General features: G+C 44.6%; 1 protein-coding gene across 1 annotated transcript; it reads left to right on the top strand.

Moving 5' to 3' along the window:
- The first annotated feature begins 18,910 nt into the window (after positions 1-18,910).
- On the top strand, positions 18,911-20,056 carry Spz1 (spermatogenic leucine zipper 1). The gene has a single exon (XM_075977859.1). The coding sequence runs from the start codon at positions 18,911-18,913 to the stop codon at positions 20,054-20,056; it is 1,146 nt and encodes a 381-aa protein (XP_075833974.1).
- Positions 20,057-20,403: the final 347 nt, after the last annotated feature.

The following is a 20,403-nucleotide window of genomic DNA, read 5'->3' on the forward strand; positions in this document are numbered from 1 at the left end:
TCATCCATTTGCCTGCAAATTTCAAAATGTCATTATTTTTTTCTGCTGTGTAGTACTCCCTGTGTAAATGTACCACATTTTCCTTATCCATTTTTCAGCTGATGGGCATTTAGGTTGTTTCCGGGTTCTGACTATGACAAACATTGCTGCTATGAACATAGTTGAGCACATGTCCTTGTGGCATGATTGATCATTCTTTGGATGTATACCCAAGAGTGGTATTGCTGGGTCTTGAGAAGGCTGTTTCCTAATTTTCTGAGAAATTGCCACATTGATAATCAAAGGGACTGCACCACCAGCAATGCAGCAGTGTTCCCTTTACCCCACAACCTCTCCAGCATAAGTTGTCATCAGTGAAAAACAGTGTCCTTATGAAGCCCAGCCTGACCTCCTGAATACTCTTAAGTAGCCTGTGGCCCTTCTTTCTTAGCCCCTGCGTGCTCATCTCATTTTCCATGGTATACTGCTGGAAACTGCTGTGAGCAACGCTTCTGCTCCATCTCATCACACTGACATAGTATGCACTCTTTCTTGGCTCAAAATTACTCTTTTTTTCCTCCAATGTTAGGCTCCAACCCAGGGCCTGACAATTGCTAAGCAAGTTTATTATCATTGAACTGCATCAGCCTGGGTTTTTAGAGAAAGGTTTTGCCTGTCATTAAGGAAGCTGGGCTTCCATCTTGGGGTCTTAGTCTTGTTAACGAATGAATTTAGAGACAGACTTGGAAGGAAGTTTGAGGGCAGCTTTATTAGTATCTGGGAGAAACAGGACAGGCACACAGGTCATGAATCTCAGCAGCTGCCAGGAAGAGGACATGGGGAGAAGGAAGAAAGCCATGCCTTTTGACTTAGGGTCCACGACAGCCAGCACATTCAGAAACTGGAGGTGGGTGAGCAGCTTTGTGGTAGAGATGGCAGAGACACATCTGAGAACAAATGAGAAAGCCCAGAGTGTCAGGGAAAGCATGCTAGGCTTTTGGCTGTTATCTGTAAGAAAGAGATAAGAAAACAGTAAGGGGAAAATGGTACTCTTTTGATTTAGATTCAGAGAAGCAGACAGGTTTAGGGGTGCTGCATGATGGGAACGCTGAAAACAGCTGCCTTGAGAGAAACACATTCTCTTATTAAAGGAATAAATATTCTTCTAACACCTGAGCATATCCTAGGGTGAGTCAGCTTTCCTGTGAGCCAGTCTCCTGTCCACATGATCAGTAGGCACAGCTGGGATAATTTGTTTTTTCTCTTTTGAAAAGGGGTTTCTTCATGTAGATCTGGCTGTCCTAGAAGTCACTCTGTAGACCAGGCTAGCCTTGAACTCAAAGAGATTCACCTGCCCCTGTCTCCTGAGTGCTGGGATTAAAGCCGTGCACCACCACTGCCCAACTCGGAATGATTCTTTTTTGTTGTTTGTTTGTTTTTTTCTTTTTAAAATAATTCTCAAGTGAGGAGACACTGGTATATAATGTTTTCATCTTTGCAGCAGATTGGAATTCCATGTCTCTATCCAAGGCCAGAGGCAGATTTGATCCTTTTGACCAGGAGGAAGTAGTTTTCCATTAAGAAGTCTCAACAAGGCCCTAATCCTCAAATGGTCAAAGCTGAAGTTTACCTTTCTAGTGCTACCAAGGAAATGGAGGCAGGGTCCAAAGCCAACCATGAGGGAGGGGTGAAACCTTGATGGCCTGCTAATCTCTCTCACATTTTGATTTGAAATCCTAAAGCCATTTGGGTCACAGAAGGTATCTTAGTCACTGTTCTGTTGCTGTGAAGAGACACCAAGACAACTTTTATAAGAAAAGGCATTTGATTGGTGTTTTAGTGGTTCAGCCCATTATCATCACGAGGGGAGTGTGGCAGCATGCAGGCAGACACCGTGCTGGAGAAGTAGTTGAGGACATGGCATAAGAGTGATTACTAGTAACCACACTGCAAACAAAGTCAATGCTAGGCTGTCTTTAAATCTCCTTTGCCAACACCTTTAATCTAAACATCTTCAATTTATCCCCAGGAAGAGCTTTAGGACAAGAGTCAAAGGCTTTGCCAAAACACCACAATAAAGGTCTCTAAACCATTTACTATCATCCTTTCCCTCTGAAACCTCTTGAGCTGGGTCGTAATAATTTACAATGCTTTCAGCACTGCTAGTGCCCCTGCTCCTACTAATGTGGCCCATTAAACCCTGCCAAAGTGTTCAAGCACTCTTCCAATCCAAAATTCCAAAGTCTTCCACATTCCTACAACAAACAGTATGATCAAGACTGTCACAATAATACCTGAATTTCTGACACAAATGTCTTAGTCTCTGTTCTAATGCTGTGAAGACACATCATGACTAAGGCAACTCTTACAAGAGAAAGAACTTAATTGGGGGCTTGCTTACAATTTCAGAGCTTTAGTCCATTATCGTCATGGCAGGGAGCATGATGGCATTAAGGCAGGTACTGGAACAGCTTCATCCTGATCCACAAGCAGAAAGAGAAACATAGAGGGTGGACTTGGCATGGTCATGGTGTCTCTTCATGGCGATAGAACAGTGACTAAGACAGAAGGGTTTGGAGTCTTCATTCTTGCTAACTTTCAGCCCTGGGAGGATGATCAAGGACAGACAGACTTAGATGTCAGTAGGATCATCTAAGTGCAGCTTGAATGTGAATAAGAGGAGATAAAATTAAAGCACCACCTGAGAAACAGGTCCAGAGGTTGCAGCATCACTATTAAGATTGTCACATCCTCTCAATGTACTGCTCCTTTTAGTATTTAATAAAAAATTACAATTAGTATTTTCTGTGTAGGGGTGTTTGGGCTGAATGTATGTCTGTACATCGTATGCATACCTGGTATCTTTGGAGGCCAGAAGATGTCAGATCCCCTGGGCCCGGACTTACAGACAATTGTGAGTCATCAGATGGATCTGGGAATTGAACCCAGGTCCACTGGCAGAGCAGTCATTTCTCCAGCCCCTTCTCATATCACTTTATACTATACTAGCCTTTTGTCTGGGGGGAGGGGCTAAGTGTAACACTCCTGCTCCTTTCTGAGTGCCACTTACACGAACTCCTTTCACATCCATCTGACTCTCGGCTGTCCTCAAGGCTGAAGTGTGCCTCTTGGAGGCAACAGTTTGTTGGAACTTGCTTTTTTTTTTTATTATTGATAAAAGGAGAATAAAGAAAAGAAAGAAAAAAAAACAAATTTCCACCTCCTCCCAGCCTCCCATTTCCCTCCCCCTCCTCCCATTCTTCTTCCCCTCCTCCCACCCCTCTCCCTTTCCCCCCACTTTTCTCCCCCTCCCTCTCCAGTCCAAAGAGCAGTCAGGGTTCCCTGCCCTGTGGTAAGTCCTAGGTCCTCCCCCCTCCGTCCATATCTAGGAAGGTGAACATCCAAACTGGCTAGGCTCCCACCAAGCCAGTACATTGCGTTGGATCAAAACCGCATGCCATTGTCCTTGGCGTCTCATCAGCCCTCATTGTTCGTCATGTTCAGAGAGTCCAGTTTTATCCCATGCTTTTTTTGGTAACAGTCCAGCTGGCCTTGGTGAGCTCCCAGTAGATCAGCTCCACTGTCTCAGTGGGTGGGTGCACCCCTCGTGGTCCCCCTGTAAGTCGCGAAGAATTAGAAGCTGTTATCAAAAACCTCCCTACCAAAAAAAGCCCAGGGCCAGATGGGTTCAATGCGGAATTCTACCAGAACTTCCAAGAAGACCTAATTCCTATACTCCTCAATGTATTCCACAATATAGAAACAGAAGGGTCATTACCAAATTCCTTTTATGAAGCTACAGTTACTCTGATACCAAAACCACACAAAGACTCAACCAGGAAAGAGAATTACAGGCCGATCTCACTCATGAATATCGACGCAAAAATCCTCAACAAAATACTGGAACTTGCTTTTTAAAAATATATATTTTGGCACCGAGTGTCTGATTAGACATTCATCTCATTTATGTTTAAAGTAATACTATTTAGTAATTTTTGAGGTGGTAGAGGTCACTTGGTGTAATTATTGATAGGTAAGGCTTACCGTTGTAATTCATTAATGTTTTACAGTTTTGTAGCCTTTCCTTCCGACCTCACTGTCTTCCTTTGTGGTTTGTTTAATTTTTGTAGTGACTGCTTTGGCTCTTTTCTCTGCTTTTTGTATGCCTATCCAGATTCCTTGTGTGTTACCATGAGGCTTTCATGAAGCAGCGAACATCCTAATTCAGGCTTATAATAACTTCAATTCATAGAAAAACTCTATGGTTTTATTTTCCATATAAGCATACACATTCACAATGAGCTATCTGAAAAAAAAAATGAAGAAAACAAAATCATTTTTAGAATATAAAAAATAATAAAATAAGGGGCTGGAGAGATGGCTCAGAGCTTAAGAGCACTGACCGCTCTTCCAGAGGTCTTGAACTTGAGTTCTTCAAGTCCCAGCAACCACATGGTGGCTCACAACCACCTGTAGTGGGATCTGATGCCCTCTTCTGGTGTAAGGGTGTACATGCAGGAGGAGTACTCATACATACATATAATAAATAAATCTAAAAAAATAATAAAATAAATAGGAATATATTTAATGAATAGGGGAGCTGTCTGTGCAAACTAAAGATGTTGTTAAAAGAAGGTAAAAATCAATGGAAATTTCAATGGAAATTTAAAATGGGTTAGAAGAATCAATCTTGTTTTTATATGCTACCCACATTATCTCTAAGATTCAAAGCAATCTATCAAAATTACAACAGTTTTTTCAGAAATCAAAAATAATCCTAAAATTTATGTGGAACTACAAAAGAATCTAAACGTCCAAGGAAATTGTTTGTTTTTTAAATGTGCTTTGGTGTTTTACCTGCATGTATGTCTGTGTGATGGTGCCCGGTCTTGGAATTACAGACAGTTGTAAACTGCCATATGGATGCTGAGAATCAAACCCAGATCCTCTGGAAGAGCAGTTGGTGCTCTTAACTTCTGAGCCATCTCTCCAGCCCCCAAAACAATCTTGAGAAAGAGAAAAAATGAAGTTGGACTCATAACACAATATTCCAAGGCTATTGTAGTCAGAACAGAATGGTCCTAAAGCAAGCAGAGACCAATGGAAGAGAATAGGCAACCGAGAAATAAACTCACACTTGTGATCAACCCATCTTAATAAGGCCACAAGAATGGACTAAGAATGGATATGGGGAACGTCTTGAAAAACAGCAATAACAACAAACCCAAGCACAAAAATACGAGGGTCGCATGTTCTCATATGTGAATGCTAGCTTTGAATCTTTTGTGTGTTTTGCCTGGAGTATGTGTGAAGGAAACTAGAAACATGTTCACAGAGAAGAGGGACTTTTAGGGAGGAAGGATAGAGAACACAGTTGACACAGAAGATGAGAATATTGAGGGCAAGGCAGAAGATGAAGATCTGGCCTGAGAAGTTTCAGAGGGAAGTTTAAAGACTCTGTCTGGCAGAGGCAGGCAGATCTCTGTGAGTTCGAGACCAGCCTGGTCTATTAGAGCTAGTTCCAGGACAGGCTCCAAAACCACAGAGAAACCCTGTCTCAAAAAACCAAAAAAAAAAAAAAAAAAGACTCTGTCTGGACCATTGCATATTTTGAGTTGAGACTCTGTGGTTCTGGTCAGCTAGAGTGAAGAATAGGCTGTGATTTAGAGGAGACAAGAACCTTTGCTTTGCTGGACAGTGGGTGCTGGTCAGCTGTGATGAAGAGACCAGCATTGTTGAGGTGAAGTCCTCTGGGAAGTGTTTCCTCAGAGTCAGCACACAGATGCTGTGTTCCAGAGGTGGCCAAGGCTGTAGCTCATGCTGGCAGCAGAACTTGGCCACGTGTAAGAGTCTCCCAGGTGGTACTGGTTTTGAAGGTATAAAGGAGTCATGGAGAATAGCTGACCTTGGCACTGGGGAGGACATTGGTGAAGGCACGGCCTCAGTAGCAGTTGGATTGAAGGGGTCATGCAGAGAAGATGGGGCTTGGCCCATTGAAGAGTCTATGAGATGCTATTGCAGCCCTGTTGGAGCAGAGACCCCAGTACTTTGGAGATGCAAGTACCAGGGGATGACCACCAGCAGCAGCAACAGTGGAGAGGAGCCTAGAAGACAACCTGTGTGTGCTGCAGAGGGCAGAACCAGAGCAGTGACCCAAGACCTTTGGAGGAACCCAGAAGATCATGCGTGAGTCACCGATACTGGACATTGATTTACTTACACTGTTGAGTTTGGCTTTCCTTTGTTCAGATTGTGACTGTGCCCTGGTTCTTCTTGAAGTAAAAAGTATTTATTTTTGATTTTACATGAGCCCACAATTGAGAGACTATTTTTTTCTAAGACAGGGTCCTATTATGTAACCCTGGCAGCCTTCACAGGCCTACCTCTGCCTCCTGCATGCTGGTATTAAAGGCATGTGCCCTCATGTCTGGTTGAGGTATTTTGGAGTTTTACAGAGATTTTGGATTCTAAAAGAGACTGTGTATCTTTAGAGACAACTTTTAAAGTGTTTGACTTTGTAAGACTATGGAACTTTTTGAGTTTGCAAAATGTTTTATACTGTTGTGTTTATAAATGTGTGATCTTGGGATGAACAAGAAAGGAAAGGTTGTAGTCTATAGTGATGTGTGTAGAGTTGCCAAGGGGCCAATTGTTCAGGACAGTTTTATGTCAACCTCACATAAGCTAAAGTTATCTGAGAGGAGGGAGCCTCATATAAAAAAAATGCCTCTATGAAAAATGCCTCCACGAGATCAGGCTGCAGGTAAGCTTGTAGGCCACTTTTTTACATAGTGATTGATGAGGGCCCAACCTGTTGTGGGTATTTCTAGCTCTAGGTTTGTAGATGGAAGTTACTGCCCCATCCAGTCTGCAGTTGTTCAGTTCCAAATAAACACACAGAGATTTATATTAATTATAAACTGTTTGGCCTATTGCTCAAACTTATTACTAACTAGTTCTTACAACTTAAATTAACCCTTTATTCCTTATCTGTGTTTAGCCATGTGGATTGGTACCTTTTTTTTCAGTAAGGCATTCTCATCTTGCTTCCTCTGCATCTGGCTGGTGATTGCATCTACCTTTCCTCTTCCCAGAATTCTCCTAGCCTGGTCATCTCACCTATACTTCCTGCTTGGCTACTGGCCAATCAACGTTTTATTAAACCACTAGGAGTGACAAATCTTTACAGTGTACAAGAGCATTTCCCCACAGCATCTAGGTTGGTGGTCCTGGATAAGCAGGCTAAGTAAACCACAGGAGCAGTCAGTAAGCAGCACCCCTCCATGGTCTCTGCATCGCTCTTGCCTCCAGGTTCCTGTCCTATGTCCTGACTTCCTTCAGTTATGAACAATAATGTGGACTCATAAGCCAAACAAAGCTTTCCTTCCAAATCTGCTTTGGTCGTGGTGTTTCATCACAGCAGTAGAAGCCCTAACTAAGACAATGACCAAGATACATGAATACGTATATGAAATTTAAAAGAAATTTTTTAAAGACTCTAGATATTCATATAAAAAAAGAATGAAAGTGAGCCTTTGTTTTATGCCATATACAAAGATTAACTCAAAGCATATTAAATACTGAAATGAGAAACGGGAAATGTTAAATTCTTAGAAGAGAACCGAGAATGCAGCTCAGTGATAGAATACCTGCCTGTCATGCATAATGCAATAGCCATCAAAACGAAACCTCGTAGATGGAAAGATCCAGCTGCCTAGTGTGAGTGACTTGCAGTGCTCAGCGGAGGACAGGTCATCTGTATCACACACCCCATCCAAGGCTTGAGGACAGGTCATTGTATCATCCTCCCCACCCAAGGCTCAGGGAGCATCACTGAAGAGGCTGAGGGAAAAATGTAAGAGACTAGATGAAGCCAGCTGTGAAATGTTGTCCCCTGGACATAACACAGCTATTGGACACATGTTCCCACAGTGGCTGTGGTTATCTGCAAAAGATTATGCCAGTCAGAATTCCAGCATGGGCAGAGGATGGGCCCTCGAGGCTGCACCCTTAGCAGAGGGCCCTTGGCATTTTAAGTTTTAAATGTGTGTATGTATGTGTATATGTACACATGTATGTCATTGCACATATGGAGGTCAGAGGACAACTCGAGAGTCAGTTCTTTTCTTCCACCACGTGGGTCCCCGGAACAGAACTTAGGTCACTGCACTTGGTGGCAAACTCCTTTACCTACTGATCCATCTCACTACATAATCTTCATAGGAAATTAAATATGCATTAAATATTTGTACTGCACTGGGGATATAGCTCAGTTTGTGCAGTTGGCAGAGTGCCTGCCTCTCGTGCAGGAAGCCCCAGCAGCACACACAATAGGTGTGGGAACACAACCCCAGCACTCAGGAGGTGGGGGTAGAGGACTAGAATTTCAAGATCATCTTCAGCCATGGGATTTGAGGCTACAGGAGACCCTGTCTCAAAAACAAAACAAAACAAAGCAAAATGATTGCTGCTGCTTCTGCTGCTGCTGCCTGAACCCAGGCCTTACACGTGCTAGGCAATGTTCTATCACCATGCTACAGTTGTGTGTGTGTGTGTGTGTGTGTTGGTGCACTTGTGCACGTGCAGCGTGTGCATGTGCATCTGTGTGTGTGTTTAAAGAGAGACTTGAATATTTATAACAAACAGAAGACTGAAGTGACTGCAATGAGCCAAATTAGCGTTGTCAGAAATTTCCAAAACATAGCAAGCACTCTCACAGAAAATGGAATTCAGATCCTGAGCCGCCGTGCTGTGCAGCTGAAGTCGCTGGCAGATGACCAAACTTGGAAGGTAAAGGCAGATGATGGATGTCTCACAAAAGAGGGTTTTGTTAACCATGGCTGAAGACAGATGAAAGGCCATTTCCAACCCAGACTGAATGGAAGTCGAGTTGATAGCTCAGCACAGGAAAGAAGTGCAACATAATCTTGCTCACTGGGTAGCCAAGACTTTTCTGGAAAATGAACACAGAACGTTGGAAGGCTGATATCCTTTATAAACTCCTCAGCAGAAAGTCTGCGCTCTTCCAATAAAGCTCTTTCCCTCCCTCCCTCCCTCCCTCCCTCCCTCCCTCCCTTCTTTCCTTCCTTCCTTCCTTCCTTCCTTCCTTCCTTCCTTCCTTCCTTCCTTCCTTCCTCTTCCCTCTCCTCCTCCTCCTCCTCCTCCTCCTCCTTCTTCTCTTTCTCCTCCTCTTTCTCCCTTTTCTTTTCTTTCTTTCTTTTCATTTTTTGAGACAGCACATTTCTGTGTAGTTTGGCCATCCTGAAACTCACTCTGGAGACCAGGCTGGCAGAAGCAGGCAGACTTGCTTATTTCCAAAGAATATCTTACAGAATGTGAGTTATGGTGTACATATAGAAATTAGACATTCAGATTGTTCCTTGGAACATACAGGAGGTCAGGTCTGAGCAAGAGTCAAGGCATGGTTCACTCCAAGGCAAACTGACCAATGTTAACCTATAAAATAAAACATGTGACTTGCTCCAAAACACAGTGATGGGAGAGAAAGTACGATGACCAAGGGAAGGATGGGAAGAAGAAAGGAATGAGTTCCGTTCAAGCCCAAGGATTAGGGCTCAGTCCTCAAACTGAGCCTCTCGCCCGTTTGTGTTTGTAAAGCATTACAGCCCCACGCTGCAGGGTGGAGGAGTGCAATGGTGGGGGAGCACTGTAAAGGCAGTGGGAGGGCTGAAGAGATGGCCCAGTGGTTGGCTGCTCTTCCAGAGGACCCAGGTTCAATTCCCAGCACCCATATGGCAGCTCACACCTGTGTTTAACTCCAGTTCCAGGAGATCTGATGCCAAGCACATAACAAAAGTTAAATAGATGTTTTTTTTTTTTTTGTTGTTGTTGTTTTAAAAACGGCAGTGGGACTAAAGGGAAAGATGATAAGAGACTAGACTCTGATCATGAAGAAGGATGATACTGAAGGCAGGGCCACAGAGAGGTGTAGGATATGGATTAGGATTTGGTTGGATCCAGGGAATGATGGACATGGAGAGGAAGGGATTGAAAGATATTCCCAGATTTCCTGTTTATGGAACTCTGTGGGGAACAGAAACCAAGCCAGATGTGTGGAGAATGGGTTAGTTTGTGACGTAGGAGCACATGATGACGTCCCCCTCCTGTTTTTGTTTGGTTTTTTAATAGCACTACACGTGGAACCCAGGGCTTTGGCGTGCTAAGTGCTCTGCATTGATACCATTGAGCTGTATCCTTAGCCATTGGGTCTTTTTCTCTAGGTAAGGTCTCACTCATCAAAAAGCCTTGGCTGACCTTGAACTTGAGATCCTCCTCCCTCACCGTCTCCAGTGCTAGGATTACGTGAGCCCAGCCACCCTCACCTGGAGTAGACTTGAACTCTTTCATTCGTGATACTGAGTGGTGAACTGAGAACCTGTTTCGGAGACCAGAAGCAGGGTCTGAACCCGAATTAGAAACAGCAGCAGAAGCCTTCTGGAACTGAAAAAGGATCTTTGGAAATCTACTCCACCAAATGCTGTGGGAGCAAGGATCAGCTTTTCTGAATTCTAGAGATTGGCTTGGAGCCTTAAGAATTTAAGCCGAGTTCATTCCAGAACAGCAAAAGCAGCGTGCATGTGTTCTGCCTGTCCTGTTCGCACTGTTCTTTGCATCATCTCTCCAACAGCCTCAGAGCTTCTGAGGCTATGGAAAACCAACGCTTACTGACAGCCACACAGAACGGTCTTGGAACTCCCCAAAACGCTACCCTTGCCAATATTTGTCCTCTCTCAAACTCTCTAGAAAAACTCTGTCCCTGAGACTTGATGTTCACCTAGGAACTGACCTCCAGGTAGTCACTGCAAATGACCATCAGCAGGTGTTAAAATAAGAATGCTCCTGGAGGGGAGGGGGTCAAGGAAATGGGGAGGTGGTAAAAGACTCAGTGAAGAGGCAGTGTATCAGGAAAGCTCAGACTTGCTTCTGAGAGTTTATAAAGCCACACCTGCAAGGCTATGAACCCCTTAAAAACAACAAAACAAAAAACAAACAAACAAAACACCCTAGAAGGCCCTAGTCTCCTGCCTCTGAGCGTGAAGTGCGGAGAGCATCCTCAGTACAGTGCACAGACTTCCTGGACAAAGGTGGAGGGACATGACGATCCAAGGCATCGTAGGAAGTCTCTGTGTGGTTACCAGCAGACAACTGAGCTGACCTAGCAAGGCTCTAATGGCTGCCCTGGACAAAAACTGTGAAGAGCAACCATCAAAGAGTGACGGCAGCAACGCAACAGCAACAGTCCCCGAGCAGGAGAGGAACTGATAAATACGAATGAACGTGTCCAGCTTTCTGAGTCAGGAATGCTGCTCCAGCCCTGTGATCCAGCACTTGGGAGGCAGATGCATTCGGAACTTTAGTTCAAGGTGAACCTGAGCCATGTGGGAAGGGAGACCTGGTCTCAAGAAACAAAACTCATAATTCTTTAGTACCTACTGAATGCCAGACACATGATGTAATTACAACCACAAACACCATGGAACCAATGGGGAAACTGAGGCTCTGAGCGAGTAAGCAACTGGCCAAGGTTGCTGGACTAAGAAGTGGCAAAACCAGTCTAGGTCAGGCTGTCTGCCTTAGGAACTTGTTCCGAGCCTGCGTGTCTAGACTAGTGCGCCAGTGAGGGGGCAACAGAAAAATGCAGAGCTGCCTTCCGGGGTTATCAGCAAGGAGTCTTTGAGGAGCATTTTTTTCCAATGCTGGGGTGACAAGGCGTGTTACAACCATTTGAGGCGTGAGCCAGAGTGAGGAAGAATGAAAGGTGTTTGAAGTTTGCCTGTAGAAAGTCGAGAACTGGGAGTCAGGGTTGGAGAGGGGTGGGCGACCCAGCAGGGCAGGTAAGTTTGTTATTTAGAGCTTTGGTCTCATGTAAGCAATAAAGTCTTTTAGAAAGTCATTTTGTGTGAGTGTGGTTGACTGTGGGTGTTATAGACACACGTGTGTGTGTGTGTGTGTGTGTGTGTGTGTGTGTGTGTGTGTGTGGTTGACCGTGGGTGTTAGAGACATAAGTGTGTGTGTGGTTGACTGTGGGTGTTATAGACACACGTGTGTGTGTGTGTGTGTGTGTGTGTGTGGTTGACTGTGGGTGTTATAGACACAAGTATGTGTGCCCCGCACCTGTGTGTGGATGCACACAGAGGGCAGAGGGGGGACAATCAGGTGTCCTCCTCTATTGCTCTCTGTTTTTGTCCTTTGAGTCAGGGTCTCTCCCTGATCCTCAAGCGCATGCGTGTTTTTCAGCTAGGCTGACAGTTGGTGAGTCTCACGGATCCTCTTGTCTCTACCCTCCGCAGTGCTGGGGCCACAGACAAAACTACATCCAAGTTGCTGGGATCTAAACTCAGGCCCTTATGGCTGTGAAAGCAGCTGCCTTTACCACCAAGACAGTTCTCCTGTATCGAGCAATACTTGAGGATGTCAATAAATGTGGTGGTTTGGACCTTAAGAAAAGGAAGAATCCAGGCTTGCTGGTGCATAACCATAATCCCCATACTCAGGAGGCTGAGGCAGGAGGCTTGCTGCAAGTTCAAAGCCAGTTTGGGATACATAACAAATACCAGGAAAGCAAGGGCTGCACAGCAAGACTTCATGTCAAAAAAACATGAAGAGGAGGAGTAAAAACTGAAAAAGGGATGGAGGGAGAGACGGGAAGGAAGAGAGGAGCAGCTGTCAATGCCTGTGTCTAAAGAACAAGCCCTGACATCCGGAGGTGAGCTTCTTAGGTTCTTCCCTTTCTTCCTCCTCTTTTTGAGGCAATGCCTCTCTCTGTAGCTCAGGCTAGCTTGAAATTTGTAATCTAAGTTGGTTAAGGTTAAGAACTCGCAGCCATCCTCCTGCCTCAGCCGACCGAGCATGGGGATTATAAGCAAGTGCCATTCTTCACCTTCACCTTCATGAAAAAGAAAAGATTCATTGCACGTCCTTTTAGCTCTAGCAAATGGAGCTTTTCATTAGAAATTAAGACAGAATTGATGACCAAGAAGCAGTGGTTTTGGAAGGAAGATTAATTATTTCCCTGTTCAAACCTTCTGTCATTCTTTCCATGCAGCTCCAGATTCATTAGTCTTGTTTTCTTTGACAAGTCAATTTTAGAGAAAGGAGTTATTTGTGATTATGTAAGTTAATTCCATAAAAGTTATGTTATGATGTTATGGTGCTAGCAAGCCACCCTTGTCCTCAAAGGCCAAGAATATCGGATATTTCTGACCCGCTGCCGCCCCCCCCCCCAGCCAAAGTAATAAGTGGGCATCTCGCTATCTTCTGAAGTAGTACGATTTTATTACATTTGTTGAGTGAGTGTGTCTGTCTCTATGTGTGAATGCTTCTGTGTGTGTCTCTGCGTGTGTACATGTGTGTTTGTGTCTATGCTTGTGTCTGTATTTGTATGTGTGTGTGTCTGTGTCTCTGTGTGTTTGTGTGTGTGTCTATGTGTATGTGTTTGTCTATGTCTGTGTGTGTGCATGTGTGTGTATGTGTCTGTGTGTGTACATGTGTGTATGTGTCTATGTTTGTGTCTGTATTTGTATGTGTATCTGTGTATGTGTCTGTCTATGTCTCTGTGTGTGATGTCTATGTATGTGCCTGTTTTCTGTGTGTGTGAATGTCTATATGTATGTCTGTGTGTGTATCTGTGTGTGTACATGTGTTTGTGTATATGTCTTTGTGTGTGTGTGACTGTATGTGTGTCTATGTCTGTGTGTGTCTGTCTCTGTCTCTGCATGTTTGTGTCTGTGTCTTTGTATGTTTATTTGTGTCTGTCTTTGTGTGTGTATCTGTGCCTGTGTCTGTCTCTACGTGTTTATGTGTATCTGTCTGTGTGTGTTTGCATGTGTGTGTATGTGTCTGTGTGTGTACATGTGTGTATGTGTCTATGTTTGTGTCTGTATTTGTATGTGTATCTGTGTATGTGTCTGTCTATGTCTCTGTGTGTGATGTCTATGTATGTGTGTGTCTGTCTCTGTCTCTGCATGTTTGTGTCTGTGTCTTTGTGTGTTTATGTGTGTCTGTCTTTGTGTGTGTATCTGTGCCTGTGTCTGTCTCTACGTGTTTATGTGTATCTGTCTGTGTGTGTTTGCATGTGTGTGTGTATGTGTCTGTGTATGTCTGTATTTGTATGTGTGTCTGCATGTGACTGTGTCTGTGTGTGTCTGTGTGAATGTGTCTATGTATGTGTTTGTATGTTTCCGTATGTGGCATGGGGAAGTCAGAGGACAGCTATCCAGAGCCAGTTTTCTGTCCTCCCCCATGTTGGTCCCAGCTTGGTCCCTGTATGCACCAAGCCACCACACATGCCCCAGTGGTGAGTTTTATAGCATCAGCAGTTGACCTTGATACTAGTCATTTGGGAGAGGGCTCTGTGGGTCAGGGGAGTCAGGCTTTGAAAGTTTGATTGAGACGTCTCAAGTCGCTGGGCCAGACTCCCAGTGCTCGAAGTCTGTTGATAACGTGTGAACAGTCTGCTGTAAGGTTGGCCTCTTTTGTTTCTACAGATACTAAAGTGTGGCTTCTAGAGGAAGTTTCTGAGACTGGTTCTCACCAGTCTCTGCTCAGGAGCTGTTCCTCAGCAGAACTGCTATCTGCAGTCTACAGGCTTGTTGGCCAACAGGTGTGAGAAGGGAGCCAGTCCCAGCAAATGCTGAAAACTTGCTGTGGACCTCAGGTGTCTAAAATGCTTCTTCAGCTCCTGCCTGCAGAACCCGCCTTTCGCAGACTCAAACAAGGCAGGTGATGCAGACTCCTATGGGTTCTGCCTGCCGTAACTTTGTCAAGTTCTTTGGAACTGACATTCCCGAGCCCTTAAAATGGGACTGTGAGAACCCTAAAACAATGCAAATGCCCAGGAATCTATGAGGAATGTGGGGGACCGTAGCCAAGACTCGGAGCTTGAATGAGCCGTCTCCTTTAACCAGGCAAGATTTCCAAGGCACAGACCCTTGACCTACAATTTGTCCTGCCTACAAGATGTGCTGGGGTAAAGATGTGGCAGGACTTCCGTGAGTGACGAGTGACAGCGTAGCACATGGCCCAGATGAAGACCTGTACCACCGGAGGGAGCTCACCCCTGAGGGCCAGGACCCAGAGGCAAAATACTCCAGAGACCTAGTATAGAGCAAAACATGACTGACCAAAAGAAAGAAAAGAAGATTAAAAAAATGGTTACTTTGTTTTAAAAAAAAGAAGAAGAAGAAGAAGATTCCTAATGGAAAGAGATCCACAGCCACACATTAGGTGGAGCTTGGAGAATCCCGAGGAAGAGGGGAGGAGGGATTGTAGGAGCCAGAGGGGTCAAGGACACAACAAGAAAACCCACAGAATCAACTACTACTCTGGGCTCAGAGGGGCTCACAGAGACTGAACAGACAGCAGGAAGTCTGCATGGGACTGACAGGTCTTCTGCTTGTGTGACAGTTGTGCAGCGTGTCTTCCTGTGGGGCTCCTGACAGTGGGAGCAGGGGCTGTCTCTGACTCTGTAGCCTGCTGCTGGGACCCTTCCCTCCTACCAGATTGCCTCATCCAGTTTTAACAGGAGGGGAGGTGCCTAGTCTCACTGCAACTTGATATAGAATGGCTGGCTGATATCCATGGGAGCGGATGGGGGGACTCAGAGGGGAGGAAGAAGGGGAAACTTCGGTTGGGTTGTAAAAACAAAAATAACGAACAAACAAAAAACTAGGACTGTGGATGAGAACATTTCTGCTATTCCACACGTCTCTGTTCCACACATTTGTTTTTCTTCTCTTTCTCGCAGCCAGTTGATAATTTTTTTAGGTCTATAGCACCCCCTGGTGGTCAAGAGAAAAAACCTGTTGAGAAAAAGGTTCAGACAAGTGTCTGACTACATCTATCTTTTATTTCATGTTTTTAAATAAAGATTTCAATTTTCAGGAAAATTCTCCTGTAAAATGGGTATATACAAGTGAATGATTGCATTTAAAGTCACAGTATAAGTGGAGATGCTAAAATGATGTCTTGTAGGGGCTTAAGAGTGCTTGCTACTCTTGTGAAGACACAAGTTTGGTACCCAGCACCCAAGGGGAACACATAACCACTTATAACTCCAGTTCCATGGGGTCCAATGCCTTATTCTGGTCTCCATATGCACCAGGCACTTTTAAAAACTGACACTTTGGAATGGAGAGAGGGCTCAGAGGTTAAGAGCACTGGCTGCTCTTTCAGAGGTCCTGAGTTCAAGTCTCAGCAACCGCATGGTGACTCACAACCATCTATAATGAGATCTGGTGCCCTCTTCTGGCCTGCAGGCATATATGTAGGCAGAACACTGTATTCAAAATAAATCCATCCTAAAAAAAATAAATAAAAACTGACATTTTACACAACATCCCTTATGAACTTAAGACTCTAACCTTAATAGTCATCACCAACAGGTAATGTTTTATTCTTAAGTTATTAGGAAGGCTAGAGAGATGGTTTTGTGGCTAAAAGCACTTGCCGCTCTTGTAGAAGATTCAGGCTTGTTACCCTGCACCCATATGACAGTTCGTGGAGCCCTCAACTCCAGTTCCAGGAGATCTGATGCCGCCTTCAGGATCTGAGAGCACCAAGCATACACTTGGTGCGCACACATACATGCACACAAAAATGTGCACACATAAAACAAATAAACTATTAAACTACATAAAACAAAGATATGTTTTATTTTACCAACTATACTGGCCAGAGAGTACCCAAGATCCACCTGTATCTACCCCAAATCCCGGGGTCACAGGAATGCATGTAGTGTCTGTTTTTACCTGCGTGTAGGGGATTTCAGCTCAGGCCCTCTTACCTTCACAGTCAGCGTACCTAGCCACTGAGCTAGCTCCCCAGCCTGACGGTATTGTCTTTAAACTCAGATAATTTTATTAAGTATCCACATATCCATGCTTGTGTAGATACACGATTGAATGACTGATTGGATTCTTTATTAAGTGCTTCCTGTTAATAAATACAAAAGGAATGAGGGAGGGATAAAATCCACCATTAGTCCAACACTCTAACAACACAGACTAGATTCTCTGGTGGGACTAAAGCAAGCACAAAAGCGTGAGGGAAATGAGACCTTCACATGTCAAGACAATTCAGCCAATGCTTGTTCATCACAAAGAGAAAGATGGTAACTGTACGGTGGATATGTCAAGAACCCAAGTAAATGGAGTAGCTAGATCTAAGGCACACAAGCTGAAGGTGTGTCGCTTCTGTGACGTTCCTACCTAAAGTAAATCCTCCTTGGAAGAGACTAGAAATTAGACAAACACAAAGTGCCTATTTGGTCACCATCAGGAAAGTCCTGGAAGAAACTCAACATGACAAGGAATCACAGGGTGACTCAGGAACAAGAAAATGACTGGCTCACCCAGGAGAACTCAGAGAACTGTAGTGAGTATTAATAAGTTGCTGATTTCCTTACGTGGTTTTGATGGTGATGTTGTGCTGATGTCGGCTTTGATCATTCTACTTTGGTTATTCAGGATGCTTGTTGGTGGGGCTGAGTGGGAGCTTTCCATTTCAGCAGCTTTTTGGGCTGAGTTGTTTCAAATATTTTAGACAAATTGTCATTTTAGTCAGATACTGTGAGAAGTCACCAAGGTTTATAGCACTGACTGGAGAGTAATTCGTTCAGAAAGCCTGTCTTAAAGGTTCCATTTTTAAAAAAAAAAAAAAAAAAAACAACTCCCAATTGGAGACCTGGGGATGAAGTTCAGAGGTAGAAAGAACATTTACCTAATTTATATAGAAAGCCTGGGTTTTTTCCCTCGTATCACGCGCGCACACACACAAAAACATACCACACCGGGGGGGGGGTAGGTAGGGAGAGAGAGGAGTCTTAATTTGTAATTGTGTAGTTGACTCATTCCAACAACCTCAGCGTTCTGTAGAATATTTTTGAATGGAGAGATTTCTGTTATCAATTCCCTACAATCACTAAGGATGAAGTTTTGGGAGTTCTGCTTTGTATCCTCTCTTAGTCAAGGTTCTATTGCTAAGAAGAGACACCATGATGTGGCAACTTTTCTCAAGGAAAGCGTTTAGTTGGGCCTTGCTTACAGTTTCAGAGGTTTAGTCCATTGTCAGCATGGTGGGAGGATGGCAGTACATCAGACGGCAGACGTGCAGTGGAGATAAAGCTGGGAGTTCTGCGTTCCAATCAGCAGGAAGCGGGAGAGACCCTGGACCTGGAAGGAGCTTTTGGAACCCTCAAAGCCCACTCTAATGTCACACTTCTTCCAACAAGGCCACACCTCCTAATCCTTTCAAAGTGTGTCAGAGTCTAGAGGGGCCATTCAAAACCACCAGGTATTCCTAACTCCTTTAGGACAGCATCTCTCTGACAACGAGAGCATTAAAGCCTCCTTCCTGGAAGAGTAGAGGTCCAGGGAGCTTTCTCTCAGCCACACCCTTGAGTGGGACGCTGTGGTTGAGGTTGACACAGTGTGGTGTGGAAAGGGTGGGGGTGGGAGAGTGAGGTAGGAGATGCCCTTAGAATGAAACATCTGGCAGAGAAGAGAGGACCAAGATAGCTGTAGAGATCGTGTCTCTCGAAGGAGTAAGGTTGGTTGTGACATGTGAGTTGTGGGCAGGAACTTACGAGGCTTCCATTGTGATGCAAAGGAAACAGAATGTGTAGATAGGCCTCAGAGGGGCAGTGACAGAATAAAGACCTAGTTGCTAGGGCCTCAGAATAAACGCCAGAAGTCTAGCAGACGGGAGATGGAGCCCCAGCTCCCGGTTCCCCTTCCCACCCCCTCCCCCTAGGCTGTCTGAGATGTCACCTACTTGAACACCATCTCTCTGGTCTCAATCATTAACTCTGGTCTATAACTCCTGCTTGGTTCCATCCTCTTCACCAACTCACACAAGACTGCCATCTGTCCTTCCTGGAATCGCAAAGGTTTTCTACTTTCCTTGGGCCCTGATGGCCAACTCTGACATCTCAGCTGAGATGCCTGCCCCACCTCAAACTCCTAACCCTTGTGCTCAACAAGGATCACCAGAACCATCGAACCCTGGGATCACCATCTCCCTCCTTGAAATTGGATCAGTCCCCCCTTTCTGTTGGGCTTCCTCTCCACCACCAAACAATAGTATTCGCCCACTACAAAGACCAAGGGTGGTACATAAATTTAGCAATCTCTTAAGAGACATTAAAGATGTTCTCAAAAGTATAGCAGGGGTTGAAGAGCCGACTACAGAAGTCAGGGAGACTTTTGACGATGCCAGTACTCCCGAGAATATGTCAGAACCTAAAATCAGGGACGTTGGCAGGAGAAATAAAATGCAATTTAAAGACCGGCTCTTTAATTTCTACCTAGAGAAGGAAGAAAGCACAATGAAGCAGGAGATGCTATTGAGTAACCAGAGTACTAAGAACATGATGCAAGCATATGCACGGGATCTGTACAATTCAGAAGAAAAGAGAGACTGTAGTGACATGCAGCTGAGCATGGGAAGGGGCCCGTGTGGATACTTTCACGTCTGTGGGGAATACAGAAGATTCAGAAACAACATGGAACAGTTGCTAGAGGAAGCAGATCACTGGAGTAGACAGCACAACGAGCTCAGTGAAATAATGAAGTCCTATCAGGAGTGTCAGAAAGAAAGCATAGAAGCCTCTGAAAACAATCAAGTCTGTTTAAAAACCCAGCCCAACAACGAAATACCAACTCAACAGGAGCTGGAGGCACAGGTGAAGAAGCTGAGCCATGACACCCACTCGCTGCATTTGATCGCAGCCCTGCTGGAGAATGAGTGTCAGATCCTCCAGCAGAGGGTAGACATTCTCAGCGAGTTCCATCTCCTTAAAGGGGCAACCCAGCACGAGAGGCCGTTGCAGGTGTACTTTGTGCATAACAGGAAATATCGGAGGTCAGAGGAAGCCGACAGGATGGAAGCAGGCAAGCAACCCATGAGGGCAAAGAAGGGCATGATTCCAAGGAAAGAAAAGATCTACAGGAACTCAGATGCTTATCTGACAAAAAAAGCTAGGAAAAACCACTTCAACACCCACGTTGCAAGAAAATCTCTCTTGGGGAAAAGGAGAACCATTAACAACATCCGGTAGAAGCCATCAGAAGCAGAGCCAACTTCCGTCGTAACTGTCATCAACCTAGGTTAGACCTTCTGTTTCAACCAAGAAAGAGGCCTAGAATAAGAGGTGCACATATTGCCTCAGTAGTTAGAGAAGTTTGGACCTTAATAACCCTTGTGTGAATGCCAACCAAGCGAAGATTCCAATAAAAACAATTTTAAAAAGTGCGTCGTTTGTTCCATTGTTTTCTTCATTTCTTTAACCATATCCGGGAGAGGAGAGCTTCCAGAGGGTAAGCTACATACAATGATCCCATTGTGATTTGATTTTTCCAAAGTAGGGTTTCTCTGTGTAGCCCTGGCTGTCCTGGAACTCACTCT

Source organism: Microtus pennsylvanicus, chromosome 6 (assembly GCF_037038515.1).
Source record: "Microtus pennsylvanicus isolate mMicPen1 chromosome 6, mMicPen1.hap1, whole genome shotgun sequence".
Lineage (NCBI taxonomy): Eukaryota > Metazoa > Chordata > Mammalia > Rodentia > Cricetidae > Microtus > Microtus pennsylvanicus.

Coding starts and splice junctions, on each gene's coding strand:
- Spz1 (XM_075977859.1), top strand. CDS start 18,911: ATGGCCAACTCTGACATCTCAGCTGAGATGCCTGCCCCACCTCAAACT.